Source organism: Mytilus galloprovincialis, chromosome 1, assembly GCF_965363235.1.
Source record: "Mytilus galloprovincialis chromosome 1, xbMytGall1.hap1.1, whole genome shotgun sequence".
Taxonomy (NCBI): Eukaryota; Metazoa; Mollusca; class Bivalvia; order Mytilida; family Mytilidae; genus Mytilus; species Mytilus galloprovincialis.
Genome location: NC_134838.1, coordinates 127,662,556 through 127,686,827, shown reverse-complemented (window position 1 = coordinate 127,686,827; position 24,272 = coordinate 127,662,556). Strand labels below are relative to the sequence as shown.

The 24,272-nt window shown below is 33.2% G+C and overlaps 1 protein-coding gene across 2 annotated transcripts in view; it reads left to right on the top strand.

The window, feature by feature from the left end:
• Window positions 1-6,812: 6,812 nt before the first annotated feature.
• Window positions 6,813-24,272, top strand: part of LOC143058484 (transitional endoplasmic reticulum ATPase) — a 30,457-nt gene continuing 12,997 nt past the window's right edge. For both annotated transcript variants that reach the window (XM_076231986.1, XM_076231996.1), the window contains exons 1-9: window positions 6,813-6,965; window positions 7,913-8,015; window positions 8,625-8,797; window positions 9,205-9,285; window positions 16,749-16,941; window positions 17,296-17,427; window positions 22,326-22,428; window positions 22,847-22,980; window positions 23,677-23,812. In XM_076231986.1, the coding sequence (XP_076088101.1) occupies window positions 6,949-6,965; window positions 7,913-8,015; window positions 8,625-8,797; window positions 9,205-9,285; window positions 16,749-16,941; window positions 17,296-17,427; window positions 22,326-22,428; window positions 22,847-22,980; window positions 23,677-23,812 (1,072 nt within the window). In that variant the 5' untranslated portion in view covers window positions 6,813-6,948. The remainder of the gene's footprint in view (window positions 6,966-7,912; window positions 8,016-8,624; window positions 8,798-9,204; window positions 9,286-16,748; window positions 16,942-17,295; window positions 17,428-22,325; window positions 22,429-22,846; window positions 22,981-23,676; window positions 23,813-24,272) is intronic.

Below are 24,272 nucleotides of genomic sequence, written 5' to 3'. Positions count from 1 at the left end.
GACGCAAAGGGATTTTGTTTCGAACCTCTTATTCCTGCCATTTTTCTTCCAGGTAATACGATGAATATGAAGGAGTTCCGAAAATTATTCCGAACGGCTTAGGCTAAATCCCGGACAGGCAATGAATAATCCGGATGTTAAAAAAATGTGAGGCCCCATATTAAAAAAAAATAAAATCAAAATTTTCTTACGAAGTGCCTGTGTGTTCTCCATATGAAAGGCACAGTATTAAAGGGGCACTAGCTGCCAAATTCATGTTCACTGATTTGAGTCAAACTCTAATATATTGTTTATAACAATGTGAAACATTTTCCCAAACTATCAAAAGTATAAAATAAACAATTTACAGGACATGGTCTCAATATTAAGATGTAGCTTCGTTTCGTAAGTATTTTAGCCAAAACACCATCTAATTAACTATCGAGTTGACCTCCTATGACCATATAAGCAATGTAAACATAAACATAGATATAAATAGATTAAGTAGCTCGTGCAATTAGATTTTTATTAGTCTGTTAAATGTTGTTTTATATAAATTATAAGTTTATCGTCATTTTCACCTTTATAAGAAAGATTTTTTGTGGATTGAATTAGTCAATCAAATTATTTACCTTTGTTTCACTTTCAATGTTGACCGTTCTTTTTCTTTAAATAACCATACTCAGGCAATTATATGCATTCGTTTTCTATCCTCTTTCTACGGGGATTTGGAGTTCTCATGAATTCGGATTTAATGAGGTCGAATTTTTCACTTGCAAGTAAATAATTCATTATCGATGTTTATTAGCTTTATTTGACAAACTTGAACCATTTTAGCTGATAAAAGCAAATAATAATTTCACTTTATCACTTTCATTAATGATTGAACAAAAAAAATCATACTTTAGATTTTTTATATATCTCGTAGCTAGTGCCCCTTTAAGGCATTCACGCGAGACATATTTTGCCCGATATAAATCTGATACCATTGATTATTCATTTTATGATGAATTGATTTGAAATTCAGGTATAATATTTTAGATAGGTCGACTATACTTTTAATAAATGAATCATTTATATTTGGAGTGTAGACATTCCGGTTTTGGATGCAGTTTCAGAAAAAGGAAAATGCTTTTGATATCATTAAATTCGGGTCTCAGTCAGTTTAACTTTTCGACTCTGCACACTGCACTATCACACAGTCTTATCAAACATATGATTTCCTATTTAATCCTACGGTTATTTGAACAATCTGAGTGCAAATTTATGTGATGCATCTGTCACATTGAATGAAGAATATAAATATTTTATTTGTCTCTGCTTAGATATACTAACTTTATGATTATATAATTAAAACTGTACATTTCTCCTAGATTATATCTATACGCGTTTAGGCAATAATTCAAGTTTATCGAGAGTTATACATAGGCATTCATGTTGGGAAAATTGCTCTCCTTTAATAGTTTATTTGTTTCAGTATTGTTATAAATCCGGCACAGTTTATGGCCAAACTCAGTAAATGAACAATAATTTGGTTTTGGAATTTTGACTGAAAACTTTTAGCGAGTGGGAGCCCGGACATCACACCTATTTTTTCGTAGGAGTTGTTTATAAATCATGTCAGATTAGATACGATCCGTGTAAACGATTGGACCAAAGTTTTAGTTTAATCATTGATGAATTAAAAACTCAACTAAATATTAGTATTCCACTGATTTGCATATTGATTAATACAGTAAATCAATATTTGATTGATTGACGGACTATCCCACACGTGTCTTTGAACAAATATTTCGCAAATCTTTTTAGGAGATCAATAAAATTGAAAATGGAATTGGGTAATGTGTCAGAGCCAGAAAATCCCCCACCCAGAGGCGTGCTTCGGTTGACCCCTAAAACAACGGACGTACGTTACACTTAACTCTAAAAAAATATTTAAATGAACTAAAATTCAAATAAAAACCTTCAAGACTTACAAAGGCCAGAGGCTCCTGGCCGTTTGGATAGGCACAAAAATGTGGTGGCTTAAACATGTTTAGTGAAATCTCAAACCTCCCTTTATACCTCTTGCCAATGTCCGAGTCCGATCATTATAAGAAACTAAGCAAATTGAAAATGATACATACAGTAGCAAAGGAATACTAGCAGTTACTGACATGCCAGCTCCAGATATCAATTAAACTGATCTAAATATCATGTCTTCGTCATGCATATGAATATCACGCCCGATACCTCTTGTTAGTGGTTTAGTATCATATCATCATAAAATATACGAGAAGAACATAACTAGTCGTACAAGCCATGGCATCAACTTATTTTTGAATAAATGTATCTATTTCCAATACAAAGACCATATGAGTGAATCAATATTAATACCAAAATATGCAATCTTTAATGACTTGACAACAATATCATACTTAACTAATATATTCCGTCTGAATAATTCTAAAGGTAATTTGGTTAGCTTTTGAGGCGAATTCCGACATTTTTGTGTTTTGTGTAGTATATGCCTTAGAGGAATGAAATTATGTCTTTCAATGGAGAAATTTAAAATTCACTGTTGATATAAAAATTGGGAGATGTTGTATGATTGACTATGAGACAATTATTCATTTACATATGGGGGTCTATTTTTATATATAGAAAGGACTACACAGACTAGCCGCTGGAAAGGATCGATTTTTTTTTTATATATGTAATGGGTTGCAATTTCACCAATGGGTCTTAAATTTCCATCTTCCTTTATATTAGTGAGGTCACTGGTGTCTGTAAGTAATGTGCACGAATGTTTCCATCTTTATTTGCTGAAATATTTATTAACACAAGTTAGATAATCCTTTTTAATCTAATTACAGATGTAAACGATTGTCACATGATTATTATAACTGAGAAATACATAAATGATTTATGATTTTTGACTCGTCCAAATAATTATGACGTCTGTGTTTTAGGCTAAGAACAACTAGCACCATTTTTATCGTGCTTTTATACACAGATTGATATGTGCTAAATGTAAATGTCGATCACACAGAAGCATTTGTTTCTATGAACGTATGCAAAGAATAAATGTGAAAAGGGCGACTATAATGTAAACAGTATTTCGTCCTTTTGCCAACCTTAAATGATTGAACTTATTAAGTAGTTTAACGATTATTCGCTCAGAATGAAAATATAGATTGCCCAAGTTGCATCTATCCACAAAAAGTGGCCTTGAGTAGGTTAATTGAATACTTAGTGATCTCCCTTAAGCGACAGTCACCTAAAATCAACTTTCCAGGCAAAGACACAGAAACTTTCAGTAATTAAATACAGGAAACAGAAACAAAATTTGAAATCTATGATGTATTAATGTTTTCCTTATTTCAAACGGAAACTAATTAAGTTATGTCTTTCCTTCTGAAACAATGTTTTCATGAAAATCTTATTCAAACAATTACTTTTGGATAAAAAACACCTGTCACAACAATGGCCAGTGCCTAAAAACATACAGCTATAGCTAATGGCATCAAATCAATAAGCCATTTACTAAATACAAAGATATTTATATAATCACATCTAACCAGAACACAGATAGTCAGGGATATCTTACCAAACTGGATTGTTCATGCAGAGTTCGGCATCTCATTCTGCTGACGGCAGACTTTTAAAGACAAATGAGAAGGACTCCAAAGATGAGTGGTCTACTTAGTCTGCAATCAATACCATAACGTCAGTAGCGTATACAATAATAGTAAACACTTTAAACTAGCCCAAATAACTTGAGAATACCGGAGTTTCACATGATTATCCGTCATATTATAGCCCCTGTAAATCCCATGGGGACCCCCGAGACCCGTGTGGAGTTCGGGGTGCTCCTTGTCAAAGTTATATAGAAATCCCTGAAAGATGGTATCCTATAAAATAAGGAAATAACAATCAAATTTAAGTGGATGTAAGCAATAATAGACAACTCTACGGCCTTCATTAATGAGAAAACCCCACGCCGAACAGTTGGCTATATAGAGCCATGACATGAAAAATATGAAACAGCTCGATTGAGAAAACTAACGGCCTAACTCATAACAAAACAATTTATTGAAAACAATAGACAGATGTGAACCAACAACAACCACTGAACTGCAGGCTTCTGACTGAAGACAGGCACATTTATATAAATAGAATGAGGAGGGATAAAAAAAAAATCCATGACCTCTGTGGATAAAATTTAGAATAGATCTTAATGGAGAATGTATCAAAAAGACAACAATCCGACCAAACAGCAGACAACAGACGAATAGAAGGGAACCAATAGGTATTTAATGCTGTGAGAAAATTCCGCACCCGATAGCCCGCTTCCGCTGGCCCCTAAATAAAAAAAAAACATAAAAATTATCTAAAATTAAAAATCACACAAGACTACCAAAGGTCAAAGACCGCTGATTTTGGGACAGGCATAAAAATACGGGTTAAACATGTTTTTGAAATCTCAACCCTCCCCTATACCTTCATAAGAAATGTTGAAAAAAACAAACACACAGACAGTAAACATGGAATTGATATTAAATTGCAAGTACAAGTTATTTTGAGTATATTTATATCAGTATTATACAGTTAACGGTGAAAATAATTGAAATTAACGGAAAACAAAAAAATAACGGATTTTGGGGAAGTACCAAGTACCTATGTTAAATGACTAAAATCATGTCTGTTTATTTTTCATTTTTTATACTTTTTGCGTCAAGGAAGAAAAACATACACAGAAACCAAAAACATATATCATTAATTGATCTAAACATGCATTTTACGCCTGTCCCAAGTCAGGAGCCTCTGGCCTTTGTTGGTCTTGTATGATTCTTAATTTAAGTTTCTTGTGTTTAATTCGGAGTTTAGTATGACGTCCATTTTCACTGAACTAGTAACATATTTGATAAGGGACCAGATGAAGGACTCCCCACGGGTGCGGGAGTTTCTCGCTGCATTGCAGACCCGTCACTGGCCTTCGGCTGTTGTCTGCTCTATGGTTGGGTTGTTGTCTCTTTGACACATTCCCCATTTCCATTCTCAATTTTATGCAAACAGTTTTACACCAACTTTAAAATTAAAATGACGTTTGTTAAAAAAAGTATCCATATATTGATTTATTTATTTATTTATTTTTTTTTTTGGGGGGGGGGGACTATTTTAAATACTGTTAAATATATGCCTATGCGCTTGTAAATATCGGTTCCGGTCAAAATTTGGCTGTTTGTAATTTCTTTTCGGACGTCCGAGACAGAATTTTTGTGATACATAGTTTTGAATATTCCATTAAAGAAAGGTAGGTCTGGTACATCTCTAGAATTTATGATGATAAAATAAAAAGTTTGTTTGTTTGTCATACAAATGATATATTATATATTGACGCATAGCTAGTGCTCTAATAGTTTCCTTGGTACCGTACAGGGCGTACTGTTGAGATCATATAAACAAGTTGTCTTTTGTGAATTTCTGCATTTAGCAGAAGAGCTCACAGAGGTAGATAAAACGCTTCGCATGATGTCCTTTTAAGAAGTGACCATATTTAACTTCGAGTTTACATGTAGTGTGTCAAGCCTTTCTAGCAGTCTTTGTAGGCCGTATGCAAGACCATTTGAGTCATGCACCTCTGTCTTTATTAGAGAGAATATAGCGTTCTCCTGGCTAAACTGATGCAGTCATTTATTCTGGTTTCATCTACTGTCGATCATGTAAGTCTTATATGAGATGTACTGTCAGAACAATGTATTTCGTTGTTTCCAATCTTTAATACCTCGATATCCTCAGTTTGTTATGGTCTTACCCTGTCTTTAGTATGATGGTACCGTCATCTGTGGATTTGTGTTTTCATTAGAGATATCGTTAGGCTTGTCTTCTTCTATTTTAAGTATTGAATGTTTCTTTTTGTTACTTTATTTGGGTGTAAAGCGTTGACCGAAGTACATTTTGTATGAAGCGCGGAAGCGCTGAATTCTAAAAATGTGCGCATGGTCAACGCTTTTACGACTCTATGAAGTTACAAAAAGAAGTATTCAAAACTTATAATAACATTTTTAGTTAGGATCATGAAAACACGATTTCTATATGTTACTAACAGTTAATTAAGGAATAAGGGGCCAAAAACAAGCGGCGGTGATTTGTGTAGTTTCCGGACAATAACTTGTTTTTAAGTGTATGGATCTCTCTTAAATAGTACAACAAGGTTCCATATCCCATAGGGAGGCTGATATTGAGTTTTGGTGTAAATTAATTGCCCAGAACATGCAGGAAAAAGGGCCAAAAGGGACCAAAAACAAGCATTTTCTAGTTTCCAGACAATAACACTAACTTGATGCACATACCCTCGTAACTATCAAAAGTAAGTATGGTTTAGTCTGTTTTGGCTTATTGATATGTCAGCTGGTGCTATTTATTAACGTCTAGCGGCAAAAAAAAACCATACTTATACAGGACACAAATTTACAGGTAAACGTAAAATAATGATACCGTACAAGAATAGTTATCAAAAGTACCAGAATTATAATTCAGTACGCCAGACGATCAATGCATTTGAATGGGGACATATAGTTGGACCACTCCCCCCTTTTTGTCCTGGGACCAGGGTTGGGAACTCCCCTTTTAAAAATTGCTGGATCCGCCCCTGATTTTGTGTTATAGAAATCTATATGATCCAAATTCAAACAGCAAAGCTTGAATATTGTGTCCCGGTCGTATCACACTGTGCTCGGCGAAGCATTTAATTAACTTTGTGATCTTTTTTTGTAAACGACTTACGTAATAATAGAAAATTTCGACACGCTAAAGTCAATGTTCACAGATATTGAGATAATCTTTGAAAGTACACGGAATATTATCGATCCGTGTTAAACCGGATATTATACACTTTTTCCAATACGTCGCCATTTTAACGCAAAAGAAACCGGCACGCACGCACTTGTAGAATTTGGTAGAATTTGAATTGAAAAGAAACAAATAATGGCTGACGGAGCAAAGTAAGTTTAATTAGTGATTTTCTTATGGGTTGGTTGTAAATTAGAGGGCTAGGAGCTATGTCAAACTCCAAAAACTGATTTGATTTTCGAAGTTTTTTTCTTCGATGCTCAAATTCACTTTGTCATTGTCTTTGTTCAAACGAAAAATCCTAAAACTTGTGAAATATTTATTGATATCTGTATCTAATGGAAAAAAAGTAATTAACTAAGAAATTGTTTATGCTTTTTAAGCCTAAAGTAACTGTTATATAATTTTTTGACGAAAATATTTGATCATCATAATTTTTTTACCCCGGAAATTTATATTTGGAAAATGTACAGTGTAAAGTCTTGTCAGAACATATATATTTGAAATTGATATTCAAAATTATTTTTATCATTTACATTATTTTTTTAATTTCCTTGAAATAAATAAACCGAAAATAAGTTCTATTAATAGAAATTAAGTCATTCTGTTTATCCATTCTCTAAGCGTAACGTGTCATTGGTTGAGTTCATTTCATTATTTACATTCATGATATCAGGTTCAAAACTGCAATATCACTATGTATTATATAAAAAATAACCAAAGCTAAATTTTGACATTTCAAACAATTAAGCAGAACCTGAAACACTAAAATGGACAGGTAAAGCTGTACATGTCAAAAGTTTATAATTACAATTTACATTCAGATAACTCTAAGGTCAATTATAAAAAGTTTTAATTTTGAACTATGAAATGAATGGTGATGTTCAATTGTTTAAATTTCAGCCAGACAGCAACCCATCAAAATTTAGATAAAAACATGTTGAAATAAAAATGTACATGTCACATGTTTTCAATGTTGTCAGTTTTAATCCTTTAAAAAACAAAGTGTGAGATCTTACACAAATGTATATGTACCAAAAAGATTTTTTTAATTCAAATGAACTACAATGTGTACATGTAGATAATTTTTGATTTGTAGTGAAGACTTGCAAACTGCCATCCTTAAACGTAAAGACAGACCTAACAGGCTCCTTGTTGAAGAAGCTATCAATGAAGACAATTCAGTTGTCTCCCTTTCACAGGTACAGTATCTTTTACTTTATTACATTATCAATAAATTAAAACCTCAAATTTGAGTGAAAGTTTGTGATTTGAAATTTTGAAGGTTCATCATGCATATGTGCCTTATCCTTCAGGTCCAGTAAAGTCATACATTTTGGAGTTCTTGAACAAAAATTGGATTAGGCATTGTGTTGCCACTAATATTTGAATTGAAATTGGGCGAGTGAGAATAAAAAATATATCATTTTGTAAAGTTCGATTTATGTTCATATTGCAGTCTAAAAACAGATATTTGAGAAGGGGATAGAGCTTTGTAAATGTTTTTAAGACGTTCCTCATATTTATGGCGTATGGATCTTCCCCTTTATTATTCCCTGTCAGCAACAAAGTTGTCATTACCAGACCTCACGATAAACGAGCTAAAGCTTTTGGAAACTTTAATTACATGTAGATTATGTTGGCATGTAGAGATCATTTTTAAAGACCTGAAAGCAATTTTACAAGTCTAGTCTGCTGGGGCTGTGGTAAATCGTGAAGACTATATTAAATGTCGTCCTTGTCTGTACATGCATCCCAATATTGGTTTCCTAATTATTTGATTTGAAAATTAACTTGTATTTAAATTACAGGGAAAAATGGATGAGTTACAGTTATTCCGTGGTGACACAGTACTCCTTAAAGGAAAAAGACGAAGAGAAACTGTGTGCATTGTCTTGTCTGATGACACATGTTCAGATGATAAAATCAGAATAAACAGATGTGTAAGGAACAATCTACGAGTGAGGATAGGAGACATAGTCAGGTTAGTTGATATGAATATTGGTCTATCACTAAGGATAGAGACTGCCATTTGTATTTCATTGTATTTAGATATAAAGGTTACAGAATTTTAGAAACAGTTATACAAAAATATAGTAATATGATTATGTTTTAGACCATTTTGGTGGGAGTTTTTCTGAAAACGTGCCCATGAATAAGCAAGGGAATTTTACTGAAAGACATTTTCCTTCGTCTTTGTATGTCCTGGATGACAAGTAAATGTCACACTATATTTGATATTAGTTTGTTTGTTTTATGTATAATGTATTTGATATATATACATGTTCACTGCAATGTCACATTATAAGACCGTCATTTGATTTGAAATTTATTTGATCTATGTGTTATGTATATGTTTTTCAATTTGAAATGTTTATGTTATATTTTCAGTATACAAGCTTGTCCAGATGTGAAGTATGGAAAGAGGATTCATGTTTTACCAATTGATGACACAATTGAAGGTTTAGCAGGGTAAGTAGTGTTGAACATATTTGTCTCCAATAATAGGGAGGCTTTAAAAAAATCCAATTGTTTGTATTCAGTCATATTTCTGACAAACTGAAAATTCTGAACCACTTAATCTTCAGAGTTTCAATCGGTTTGTGGAATTAACAAGTGCTGTATATGCACATGTTTCACAATTTGAAATCATAGTTTTATTCCTTTTTATGGTTATAAAACAGATTGTAAATCTGATGCATTCATAAAACATATTATATGTAGGATATTAGAAAAAAGTTTTATTTAAACATGTTAAAGTGTCATTTATGTTTAAAAACTGAGTTTAGTTACCTTAACATGAACATTCTTGTCACTTCAGTCATTTAAACCATGGTATGATCACTGGGTTAAATACCATGCATTTTTTCAGTAAATCTTTGATCATTTATCATTTCAGTTTTAACAATAATGACTTAATATTGCAACATATAATTTCATTTAATGAGCATTTAAATATTGTCTTGTGTTAGACGTGTCCAATGTTTATAATTATTATTGTTAATTATTCAAAACAGGACTAACACCGGCTCAGTAGAGTAAGAAACATGCATTGTATCAGCTGTTTTAACCCAGAGTCCTTCAATATGTTATCCATGTATACAATCATTGCTACTGATCCTTCAAAAGAATGGTTATTAAAAATTTTCTTAGTAGTGTCATTTCATTCAAAAATCATAATACACATGTATTTTTATACGACCGCAAAAATTTAAATTTTTCGTCGTATATTGCTATCACGTTGGCGTCGTCGTCGTCATCCGAATACTTTTAGTTTTCACACTCTAACTTTTGTAAAAGTGAATAGAAATCTATGAAATTTTAACACAAGGTTTATTACCACAAAAGGAAGGTTGGGATTGATTTTGGGAGTTTTGGTCCCAACATTTTAGGAATTAGGGGCCAAAAAGGGCCCAAATAAGCATTTTCTTGGTTTTCGCACTTTAACTTTAGTTTAAGTAAATTGAAATCTATGAAATTTTGACACAAGGTTTATGACCACAAAATGAAGGTTGGGATTGATTTTGGGAGTTTTGGTTCCAACAGTTTAGGAATTAGGGGCCAAAAAAAGGGCCCAAATAAGCATTATTCTTGGTTTTCGTACAATAACTTTAGTATAAGTAAATAGAAATCAATGAAATTTAAACACAAGTTTTATGACCACAAAATGAAGGTTGGGATTGATTTTGGGAGTTTTGGTCCCAACAGTTTAGGAATAAGGGGTCCAAAGGGTCCAAAATTAAACTTTGTTTGATTTCATCAAAAATTGAATAATTGGGGTTCTTTGATATGCCAAATCTAACTGTGTATGTAGATTCTTAATTCTTGGTCCCGTTTTCAAATTGGTCTACATTAAAGTCCAAAGGGTCCAAAATTAAACTAAGTTTGATTTTAACAAAAATTGAATTTTTGGGCTTTTTTGATATGCTGAATCTAAACATATACTTATACAATTGCACAGTATTCAGCAATAGCAAGAAATCTTCAATTGCACAGTATTGTGCAATAGCAAGCAATTTTCAATTGCACAGTATTGCGCAATAGCAAGAAATCTTCAATTGCACAGTATTGTGCAATAGCAAATATTTTCAATTGCACAGTATTGTGCAATAGCAAGAAATATCTAATTGCACAATATTGTGCAATAGCAAGAAATTTTCAATTGATTGGAGTTATCTTTCTTTGTCCAGAATAGTAGTTGAATCAACTTAAATCATTGTTTTATACAATATACAATGTATATTCACTTTTACTACCAACTGATAAATTAAAACAATCTTTACCATTCAGTGATAACAAGCACTTTATTTTACATTTTAATATTTTATGATGTATTTAAATGAGTAGTTATTGTTGAAACTCCATTAGGAATTTGAATTGAGATCAGTTTTGAAAAAGGGGAAGGGGGATGTGAAAAAAAATGGGGGGGGGGTTAAATTTTTCTCATTTCAGATTTCATAAATAAAAAGAAAATTTCTTCAAACATTTTTTTGAGAGGATTAATATTCAACAGCATAGTGAATTGCTCAAAGGCAAAAAAAATATTTTAAGTTCGTTAGACCACATTCATTCTGTGTTAGAAACCTATGCTGTGTCAACTATTTAATCACAATCCAAATTTAGAGCTGAATCCAGCTTAAATGTTGTGTCCATACTTGCCCCAACTGTTCAGGGTTCAACCTCTGCGGTCGTATATAGCTGTGCCCTGCGGAGCATCTGGTATACTTATTTCTGCTCACATGCTGCTGAAAATAGTTCTTTGGAAATCCATTTGAAATATATTTTACTTGAAGAAAACTGATTGATGTTACAAATGTATATTAAAAACAAATCTATACTACACTTGAACAAATTTTTCATGTGTATACAGTGGCGTAGCCAGGGTTAAAATGTTGTGGATGCGAAACTGTTCGCCGAGCGGAGCAAGGCGAAAGTATTTTTAGGACCTTTTATGTACTTTTTTTTCAGACGTTTTTCCTGTATACATGTGTACTCCCCCTACAATCCGACAATGGCTAGATTTTTGTTTAATTTCAAAATACCCATCAATATATAAGTTTCTTACAGAATTTTGTTGTTTTCTCGTAACTACCATCATTAGATACAGTAATACACATGTAATATGTGATGTTAAAGTTTCACATCCAATTGAAATACGAAATCTCAAAATGGACCCATAAAAAAGGCCTTTTTGTATATGGAATTTCGAAATATAGGCTCTGAAGTGATACCCCCCTTCGCCGGAATTTGAGCCTCCACATGGGATTTTTTTATTACATTTTATAAATGCTGGTCGTCCGTGAGGTGTTGCCAGATTTTTGTGAAATTTATATCATCAGCAATGTCTTTGAACCTCGCGAAAATAAGTCCTGATCAAATAATTTAACCAACTATGTCCCCTTTCAGTTTGAAATATAAATCATAATTGATATACCATTGCATTTGGCCTGAAGCTTTTATATCTCTTTAGATATTAAATAATAATAAAAAAAAAACGCTTTTTTTAAGTAACTGCCCTTGTATATTAGAATAGATAAATATGTGCACTACGGGGACTTTTGAACTCTTTTTTTCAAAATAAAATTAATATTGTACCAAGTTTGAAACGGGTATTTATTAGCCCAGAAATGATCACACTCCATAATAAATACTAGTCGTATTTAATATCACAGGAAACGATGTGTTCGTTGTTAAATAGTAACGTTGCTTTGTCATCTCTCCGCTTGGTTCAATCCCAGACCAAACATGTCTACAGGTCTAAATATTATCATCCTCTGCGCTTGCCGTTGCCGACGACGCGCTAAGACGTAGACTTTTTACGAAAAAGTTGACAGCACTTTTCTGCAATTTATCCATCTTGTTTACATAAACTATAAATGATCTTAAAGGAAAGACCACGTATACTGCTTTGGAAATGATTGGACGATGTTCACATATCCTCACCCTTACATTCAGACACAACATATGCAATTATATATATATATTTTTATTTTTAAATTATTTTTTTTTGTCAAAATGATGTGGATGCTTGAGCATCTGAGCATACGTGCAAGCTACGCCATTGGTATATGTTATTAGCTTGAATGATCCTTTCACTTTCATTAAAAAATACAAAAAGACGATATCAAAAGGTTGTGGATGCAGCAAACTGACAATAATGACAAGTAGGTACAGTGTATAGAAAAGGTTTATTTATTTTAGATAAAAGGTACATGTATATAAAGAAACTATTAAAGGTTCATCTTAAGTTTTCTTTATGCAAGATTTTGCAAAGCAGGCTATGTAAATATCTTTTATCAATGATTTTTGGAAAATGACGCAGTCATTGTTCCATAACTGGCGACCTGAACTTCATTACATTTCTCTGCCTACCGCGCTTGGTTTCGTATTTACTATTTTCTATACAAACTGGAATCTGCTTGTGTTATCATTAATTATGCATGAGAGGTCATTGTGTAGTAATCAGCCAGGAACCAGTTTACAAACTAACTGGTTTCTGCTTGTATTCCTCTACACTCGGACAAAGTGTTGTAGTTTGACAGGAACCAGTTTAGAATTTGTAAACTACACAACGTAATCGGTTATTGTTCATTCCGTTTTGGTGTTTCATACCGACTTTTATGGTTTGAATAAGCTTAAGATCCTTCAAACATTAATGTGATAGGTATATTAAAGACTGTTTTACAAAAGGATGGAACTGTTTTGCTTTCAAAGTCGTACTATAGTGATATCTGTTATGTACGGATTTCCACTCTCACCGGTTAATTTCTTTTTTTACACGTGCTTTTGAAACTTCCTGTTTAAACATCGCAAGTTTTAAAATTGTTTTTTGAGTGAATTTAACTTATTTTAACAATCATGAAGCGTTCCAGAATCATTTTCAAGCAGTTTCTTCTTCTCTTTGATGATGGAAAATAGGTTTTTCTCAAGAAAATACCGCAAACGATCGCAGAGGAATTGAAACGTACAAGTCAAGTCGGCACCTGGTTAAATTGGCATCTAGTCAAATCGGCACCTATTTGACGTCAATTCGGCATCCAATAATATTTGTTATAATATTTTCTATTCAATTAATTAATAACTGTTACCAAGTACATAGTGAATATGTTGTTGTGTATTTAGGTAAACAACGAAACCAAAGTGAAATTATGTTGTTGTGTATAAAGGTAAACAACGAAGCCCTTACCCAAGCTGTTGTTTTAACAATTAGACAATTATTAAAAAAAAATGGAAAACTATGAGTCCCTTTCAATAAATCAAACTTTCATGCCAAATAATAAGCAAATTTAAGGTGTTTTTTTTCAGTAAAGTTTAAATAGCATTAAACAAACAATCCTGTAAAATGCTCAACTGGTTTAAATAATGCATAGAAATATCCAATATCTCATGTATTAGTCCAAATAATTATGACGTCTGGCAAGGCTATTTTATTTTTTTTATGTGACGTCTTCCTACGAAGTTCGTAGGAAGGCGTCCCAGAAAAAAATTAACATAGCCTTGCGGTCATAGAAAGGTGTCCCAGAATAAAATTAAAAAAGCCTTGCCAGAGGTAATAATTATTTTGACTACTCATATATATATCATTAAAAATACACCAAAAATGTCATTTAGTTGAGAAAAATAAATATATACAAAATGTACAATGAACACCCAAAAATGTGAAAGTTAGTATTTAACTCTTTTTGCTTAAATACTGAAAAAAATTCTGGCAACCCCTTACTTATTTTTACTCTTTTTGCTTAAAATACTGTTAAAATATATATTTAACATGGGTGACGAATTGACTATATCAGGTGTCGATTTAACCAGGTGCTGATTTGTCCAGGTGCCAATTTAACCAGGTGCCGGTTTGACTAGAATTCTTTGACAAATGTTTGAAATTACCTGAGTTTTATTAGACCTTTGATAACAGTAACAAAAAGATTATTTACTTTATATTTTGTGGTATCAGGTCTGTTCGCGCCCAATACACTTTCGCACCTTGCAGGTTCGCACCTCGCACGTTCGCACCCAAGGTCTGTTCGCACTCTACTCATTCGCGCTCAATTTTAATTCAAATTCAAGTTGAATAATTGGAAAATCATGATTGTTGTTTTAAATTGCTTTGGTGTAAATACTGAAAGTATTTATAGCTTGGTATAAGTAAAACATTGAAGATTTTAAAGGAAAAACACAAAAGATAATTGTTTTTAACAGCTTGGTCCCTTTGATCTGAAACAACAAAACAATAAAATATAGGAACCAAAATATAGCAATCCACTATTATAACCAAAACATGATAAAATCTATTCAACACACAGAAAAAAACATAGTCAGAATCTCACTTCATTTTGAAAGAAGTCAATGAAACAAAGTTATAGCAATACACTAACCAAAACATGATTAAGATTTATTCAACACAAATAAAAATGCTGTCTCACTTTATTTTGAGACAATGACAACAATTATACTTATAAGAAAACACTTGCTTACAGAGTTATTAAACACAAAACCAATTAAGATTGGGTGCGAACATTTAGGGTGTGAAAGTGAAAGGGGGCGAACATGAGTGGGCGCGAACGGACCCGGATTCAGACTATGTACCAGTGAGAAATATACAAGCCTTTCTACGGTATTTATTTGTACAATTCAGGTAGTCTTGACCTATTCATTTGTCTTAAAAAAACAGCCAGTTGTCACCTTCACTTCACACACACACATATATACGAATATCAATTATATGCTTACGAGACATGTTGCATTGTTAAACTAATTACGGTATGTGAAAATCAAGACTTGCATAAAAACTATCCCAATATTTGAGACAGTGGCGTCATTTTTCTTCAGAGCTTTCAGCTCTTTGATTAAACATGAAGGCTCCAAGATAAGATGTAACAGAGAGAAACAGCCTTGCAGATTTTGAGTTTGCACATATTTCTGACATTCATTAAGTATTGCATAATCTCTATAAAAATGATTCCCCATGAAAGAATAGTACTTTGAAGCTACTTACTATAAGTCCACTACACTTAAGAAATGTATGATAATGTCATCACTGACTTCAATTATAAGTGTGTCAAGGTTATAATTATATAAGTGTCAAGGTTACGATTATAGTGTTCAGTAACATTCATCATTCAAACCTTAAAAAACAGTTATGACCAAACAATTTGGTGTAAACAATATTTTTATTATGAATAATACAAGTATATTTTATAAACATATACAATATTAGGATTCAGAAACAAGCAATACATGCTTATTTTAATCAAACAACTTAAGCATGCTTTGTATCTGTGTTGATGTGGATTGATATTTACTGGGTGATGTTTACACATACTGCATGGAGTACTGTATATCAACTAACAATAGATACAGAGTTCAGTTTGTTTCCTGTCATAAAATCAATCCATACAGTTAGAAAATGATGGCATGGTTTATATTCAGTCTGGCTACAACATTCATGAGTCTTAATTTAACTGGTTAGCTCATCAGAAGTTGAATTAAAAGTTTTTTTTTTTATCCCTTTACTCCATGGATATTTTTTTTTTAAATACTTGATTCGCATAGGATTTTTTTCCGTAAAAAAATCAACAGGTTTAAAGTGTTAATGCATTGTGAAAACTAATATTTCATCAATGAAATTCAAGTCAGATATTCTCATGAATCTCCTTTTCATATTGGATACAATTTTTTTTAAGTCTGATGCAGACATTTTGGAGACAAAGCGTTTCAACTGAGGTACTACACAGGCGTCAAAAGACGTCATTATGGAGTAAAGGGGGTGGTGTCAAAAGGCGTCATTATGGGGGAAAGGGTTATCTTAACTTGTGCAGGTATCAAACCTTTAATGTTAAAAATCAGAATGATAATATTGGGTTGTCATATTTTGATTCAAGTGTATCTACAATCTCTGTTATAAAACTGTAGTTCATTGTGATATTCTTTTATTTCAGAAACATCTTTGAAGTATTTCTTAAGCCATATTTTTTGGAAGCCTACAGACCCATTAAGAAAGGAGATATTTTCATAGTACGAGGTGGTATGCGTGCTGTAGAGTTCAAAGTGATAGAAACAGATCCAAGTCCATACTGTATTGTAGCACCAGATACTGTTATACACTGTGAAGGAGATCCAGTTAAAAGAGAGGTTAGTTTGTTAATATCAACTGTGTATTCAGTTATTGGTGGGGGAAAGGGGAAGTTGGACATGCATTACATTTTAGCCTTTTTTTCATCAGGATATTTATATGGAAAAGAAAAAGTGATGACAAGGAAAAACAAGCTATCAGTTCTCTTAGAGCTACTAAATGCTTTGATTTAAGAAGATAGATATGATTGAAATAAATCAAGAAACATATTTGACAATGTTTGACAAGGGGGGTGAGAATGTTTTAAAAATCAGTATGGATACTGTTACTTTTTATACCAAGTTTTTTATTTATGTTAAAAAATGTTTCTTAAAAACAAAAGAACATGTAAAATAGATGAAATATTTGTATAGGAAGAAGAGGAGGCCCTGAATGAGGTTGGCTATGATGACATTGGTGGAGTTAGAAAACAGTTGGCACAGATTAAAGAAATGGTAGAACTACCTCTAAGACATCCACAACTGTTTAAAGCTATTGGTGTTAAGGTTGGTTCACATTTAATTCTTTAGTCTAATATATCCAAATACATATGGATTCAGCTATCTCCAAACAATAATGTATACTAGTTCAGCAAGAGGACTCCATTTGAAACTCCAATACATACAAATGAACTTAAATTAAAAACAACACAACACAAGACTAACAACGGCTAGAGTTGCCTGACTAGGACATGTGCAAAAAAATAGGGGTTAAACATCTCGACCCTCCCCTATTGACTCTAGCCAATGTGGAATAAACAAACACAGCAAAACGTTCAGTAAAACTTAATTTTAAATAAAATCTGAATATGATGCAAGAATAGGTTTAGAAGAAACTAAGCAAAATCGCAAAGATCACCATTTTAAGCAAGATTGTTGTTGAAGGAGACAGAAAATCAACATATCAACCTAGTTGTAAGGATTAAAAAGATAAAAAGATTCAAATTTTGTATATAGATGCCTCATGTTACGAAGTTTCCGTCAGTCACATGTCCATTGTCCTTGACCTCATTTTCATGGTTCAGTAACCACTTGAAAAAAAAGTTCAGATTTTTTGTAATGTTAAATTCTCTCTTACTGTAAGTAATAGGATAACTATATTTAGTATGTGCGTACCTTGCAAGGTCCTCATGCCCGTCAGACAGTTTTCACTTGACCTCGACCTCATTTCATGGATCAGTGAACAAGGTTAAGTTTTGGTGGTCAAGTTTATATCTCAGATACTATAAGCAAAAGGTCTAGTATATTCAGTGTATGGAAGGACTGTAAGGTGTACATGTCGAACTGGCAGGTGTCATCTGACCTTGACCTCATTTTCATGGTTAAGTGGTCAAAGTTAAGTTTTTGAGTTTGGTCTTTTTATCTAATACTATATGTCATAGGTCAACTATATTTGGTGTATGGAAATATTTTATGATCTATATGTCAGTCGTGCAGGTTTTATTTGACTTGGTTTTAAAGGTTCATTGCTCAGTGTTAAGTTTTTGTGTTTTGGTCTATTTTCTTAAACTATAAACAATAGGTCAACTATATTTGTTGTATGGAAGCATTGTTAGCTGTACATGTCTGCCTGGCATATGGTTCAACTGACCTTGACCTCATTTTCATGGTTCATGTTAAGTTTATGTGACAGTTGTAATAAAGCTTTATATTTAGGAGTATCAACATAATATCAATGATTAGTAAAGAAGGCGAGACATTTTAGTGTGTGCACTCTTGTTGTTGAGCCTGCAACTTTTGTTGCAGAAAGCTCGACATAGGGATAGTGATCCGGCGGCGGCGGCGGCGGTGTTAGCTCACTTCTTAAATGCTATATATTTTAGAAGGTGGAAGACCTGGATGCTTCATATTTTGTATATAGATGCCTCATGTTACGAAGTTTCCGTCAGTCACATGTCCATTGTCCTTGACCTCATTTTCATGGTTCAGTGACCACTTGAAAAAAAAGTTCAGATTTTTAGCTCACCTGGCCCGAAGGGCCAAGTGAGCTTTTCTCATCACTTGGCGTCCGGCGTCCGGCTTCCGTCGTCTGTCGTCCGTCGTCTGTCGTCCGTCGTCCGTCGTCGTCTGGCGTCGTTAACTTTTACAAAAATCTTCTCCTCTGAAACTACTGGGCCAAATTTAACCAAACTTGGCCACAATCATCATTGGGGTATCTAGTTTAAAAAATGTGTTCGGTTACCCGGCCAACCAACCAAGATGGCCGCCATGGCTAAAAATAGAACATAGGGGTAAAATGCAGTTTTTGGCTTATAACTCTGAAACCGAACCATTTAGAGCAAATCTGACATGGGGTTAAATTGTTTATTAAGTCAAGATCTATCTGCCCTGAAATTTTCAGACGAATCGGACAACCGGTTGTTGGGTTGCTGCCCCTGATTGGCAATTTTAAGGAAATTTTGCCGTTATATGGTTATTATCTTGAATATTATTATAGATAGAGATAAACTGTAAACAGCAATAATGTTCAGCAAAGTAAAATCTACAAATAAGTCAACATGACCGAAATGGTCAGTTGACCCATATAGGAGTTATTGCCCTTTATAGTCAATTTTTAACCATTTTTCGTAAATCTTAGTAATCTTTTACAAAAATCTTCTCCTCTGAAACTACTAGGCAAAATTTATCCAAACTTGGCCACAATTATCTTTGGGGTATCTAGTTTAAAAAATGTGTCCGGTGACCCGGCCAACCAACCAAGATGGCCGCCACGGCTAAAAATAGAACATAGGGGTAAAATGCAGTTTTTGGCTTATAACTTAAAAACCAAAGCATTTAGAGCAAATCTGACAATTGGTAAAATTGTTTATCAGGTCAAGATCTATTTACCCTGAAATTTTCAGATGAATCTGACAACCTGTTGTTGGGTTGCTGCCCCTGAATTGGTAATTTTAAGGAAATTTTACTGTTTTTGGTTATTATCTTGAAAATTATTATAGATAGAAATAAACTGTAAACAGCAATAATGTTCAGCAAAGTAAGATTTACAAATAAGTCAACATGACCGAAATGGTCAGTTGACCAATATAGGAGTTATTGCCCTTTATAGTCAATTTTTAACCATTTTTCGTAAATCTTAGTAATCTTTTACAAAAATCTTCTCCTCTGAAACTACTTGGCCAAATTAATCCAAACTTATCCACAATCATCTTTTGGTTATCTAGTTTAAAAAATGTGTCTGATGACCCGGCCATCCAACCAAGATGGCCGCCATGGCTAAAAATAGAACATAGGGGAAAAATGCAGTTTTTGGCTTATAACTCAAAAACCAAAGCCTTTAGAGCAAATCTGACACGGGGGTCAAATTGTTTATCAGGTCAAGATCTATCTGCCCTGAAATTTTCAGATAAATCGGACAACCTGTTGTTGGGTTGCTGCCCCTGAATTGGTAATTTTAAGGAAATTTTACTGTTTTTGGTTATTATCTTGAAAATTATTATAGATAGAAATAAACTGTAAACAGCAATAATGTTCAGCAAAGTAAGATTTACAAATAAGTCAACATGACCGAAATGGTCAGTTGACCCATATAGGAGTTATTGCCCTTTATAGTCAATTTTTAACCATTTTTCGTAAATCTTAGTAATCTTTTACAAAAATCTTCTCCTCTGAAACTGATGGGCCAAATTAATCCAAACTTATCCACAATCATCTTTGGGGTATCTAGTTTAAAAAATGTGTCCGATGACCTGGCCATCCAACCAAGATGGCCGCCATGGCTAAAAATAGAACATAGGGGTAAAATGCAGTTTTTGGCTTATAACTCAAAAACCAAAGCGTTTAGAGCAAATCTGACAGGGGGTAAATTGTTTATCAGGTCAAGATCTATCTGCCCCGAAATTTTCAAATGAATCGGACAATCCGTTGTTGGGTTGCTGCCCCTGAATTGGTAATTTTAAGGAAATTTTGCTGTTTTTGGTTATTGTCTTGAATATTATTATAGATAGAGATAAACTGTAAACAGCAATAATGTTCAGCAAAGTAAGATTTACAAATAAGTCAACATGACCGAAATGGTCAATTGACCCCCTAAGGAGTTATTGTCCTTTATAGTCAATTTTCAACAATTTTTATAAAATTGTAAATTTTTACTAAAATTTTCCACTGAAACTACTGGGCCAAGTTCATTATAGATAGAGATAATTGTAAGCTGCAAGGATGTTCAGTAAAGTAAGATGTACAAACACATCACCATCACCAAAATACAATTTTGTCATGAATCCATCTGCTTCCTTTGTTTAATAGTCACATAGACCAAGGTGAGCGACACAGGCTCTTTAGAGCCTCTAGTTTGTAATGTTAAATTCTCTCTTACTGTAAGTAATAGAATTTTATTTAGTATGTGCGTACCTTGCAAGGTCCTCATGCCCATCAGACAGTTTTCACTTGACCTCGACCTCATTTCATGGATCAGTGAACAAGGTTAAGTTTTGGTGGTCAAGTCCATATCTCAGGTACTATAAGCAATAGGTCTAGTATATTCGGTGTATGGAAGGACTATAAGGTGTACATGTCCAACTGGCAGGTGTCATTTGACCTTGACCTCATTTTCATGGTTCAGTGGTAATAGTTAAGTTTTTGTGTTTTGGTCTGTTTTTCTCATACTTTATGCAATAGGTTTACTATATTTGTTGTATAGAATGATTGTAAGGTGTACATGTCTAGCGGGCAGATGTCATCTGACCTTGACCTCATTTTCATGGTTCAGTGGTTATAGTTAAGTTTTTGTGTTTTGGTCTGTTTTTCTCATACTTTATGCAATAGGTTTACTATATTTGTTGTATGGAATGATTGTAAGGTGTACATGTCTAGCGGGCAGATGTCATCTGACCTTGACCTCATTTTCATGGTTCAGTGGTTATAGTTAAGTTTTTGTGTTTTGGTCTGTTTTTCTCATACTTTATGCAATAGGTTTACTATATTTGTTGTATGGAATGTTTGTAAGATGTACATGTCTAGTGGGCAGATGTCATCTGACCTTGACCTCATTTTCATGGTTCAGTGGTCAAAGTTAAGTTTTTGGGTCAACTATATTTGGTGTATGGAAATATTTTATGATCTATATGTCATTCGTGCAGGTTTTATTTGACCTTGACCTAGTTTTCACGGTTCATTGCTCAGTGTTAAGTTTTTGGTTTTTTTTGGTCTATTTTCTTAAACTGTAAGCAATAGGTCAACTATATTTGGTGTATGGAAGCATTGTTAGCTGTACATGTCTGCCTGGCATATGGTTCAACTGACCTTGACCTCATTTTCATGGTTCATGTTAAGTTTATGTGACAGTTGTAATAAAGCTTTATATTTAGGAGTATCAACATAATATCAATGATTAGTAAAGAAGGCGAGACATTTCAGCGTGTGCACTCTTGTTATTATGTTTATAAGACTATATTTTTGTATTTTAGCCACCACGTGGAATTTTGTTGTATGGCCCTCCTGGAACTGGTAAAACTTTGATAGCCAGAGCTGTTGCTAATGAGACTGGAGCTTTCTTTTTCCTTATCAATGGTAGGTATTAGATACAATGTTAAGTTGCTAACCTCGACTTCAGTTGGTCTCTGTTGGATAGTTGTCTCACATCTTACTTTTATCTTGACAAGACTATTGATTTTTCATTTATTGTTTCAAGTATTGAAGTCAAGAGCTATGAATCTAGTCTGTGATGTATAAAGAAAAAACTATACACATGTATACAGTTCCTACTAACAAAATGAGATACAAAAAATGTTTTTTTGTAGATATACATTACGTATTGAAAGAAAACATTAAATAAAGATATCAGATATAAAAAAAAATGAAATTTAAATACGAAATATTTGCATAACAAGGTAACAATGTAAAAACAGGCTTTTACCCCTGTCTCTTGAAAGCAGAGATGTAAATAGTATATGGATAATTATATGTTTGAATATAAAATACTTTTAAGGTCCTGAAATCATGAGTAAATTGGCTGGTGAATCTGAGAGTAACTTGAGGAAAGCCTTTGAAGAAGCTGAGAAGAATTCTCCAGCTATTATCTTTATTGATGAATTAGATGCTATTGCACCAAAAAGAGAAAAGGTTGGTTTGTATTAATTTTTGTTGGGTTAATTCAATCTAGCTTTTGATACATTTAGGCATCTGCTTTGCAAGGAAAATCATTCTTTATCTATTTTATTAGTCTTCTGTAATCAGAAACCACTAGGAATTAAACTTTGACAGGTGTTTAACAGTAGTGTGCACACACTAGTTGGGTTTGATCCCCACCCGAGTATAACCAAACACTTGGGTTTTGCTGCCTAGTAAATTCCTGTTGTGGTTCAGAATAGCAGGATGACATGTTTTCTTGGGAACCATTTCTTATTATACTGGTTCAGAATAGCAGGATGACATGTTTTCTTATGAACTGTTTCTTATTATGCTTAATATTGACTCAAGTGGGTTTGTCTTCAAGTACAATGCAGGATATACTGTGATTTAATTATTATTCATTGGATCCCAATGTTTGGTGGTTAACTGGGTACTGGTGAATGTTCAACGATTAACAAATTTTCTATACGCTTTGTAAGCAGAGATTAGAAAATCATAGAAATTAAATATCCACAAAAATGCAAGTTTTCCTTAATCCACAAAAAATGATACAGAGGAAAATAAATGAATCTACAGTACTCCTTTCTCAAGTTTGCATCATATTTTGCCTTTTGAACATTTAGCTGTCATCAATCAATCAATTAAATCATAGTATATTAACATGACTATCATTTATTTCATTGTTAGACACATGGTGAAGTTGAGAGAAGAATAGTGTCCCAGTTGTTGACCCTTATGGACGGTTTGAAACAAAGAGCCCATGTGATCGTAATGGCAGCAACCAACAGACCCAACAGTATTGATGGTGCACTTAGAAGATTTGGTAAGACGATACATATCTTCGAACACTAACTAGACTAGTAATTTTAAATTTGTAAAGGAGAAGGATTTAGTGTTAAAAAGGGAATGAAATATTGACTTTCATTGAATTAAACATTTACAGACAAAAAAAAACTGTTAATTATTATACCCCCGCTTTAAAAAAGGGGGGGTATACTGTTATACCTCTGTTTGTCAGTCCGTCCGTCCGTCAGTCAGTCCGTCCCATGAAACTTTCGTCACATTTTTCTCAGGAACTACACATCCACCCTTTCTGTAATTTGGTATCAACATTTATATATGTCAGCCATACCGTGTGATGCGTTTTCAGATTCATCACTTGACAACTTCCTGTTTACCGAACACTTGTCTGATTTTACACATGATAGCCAAGTTGAAAATTTTCGTCACATTTTTCTCAGGAACTACAATACAAGGATTTCTGAAATTTGGTTTCAGGATTT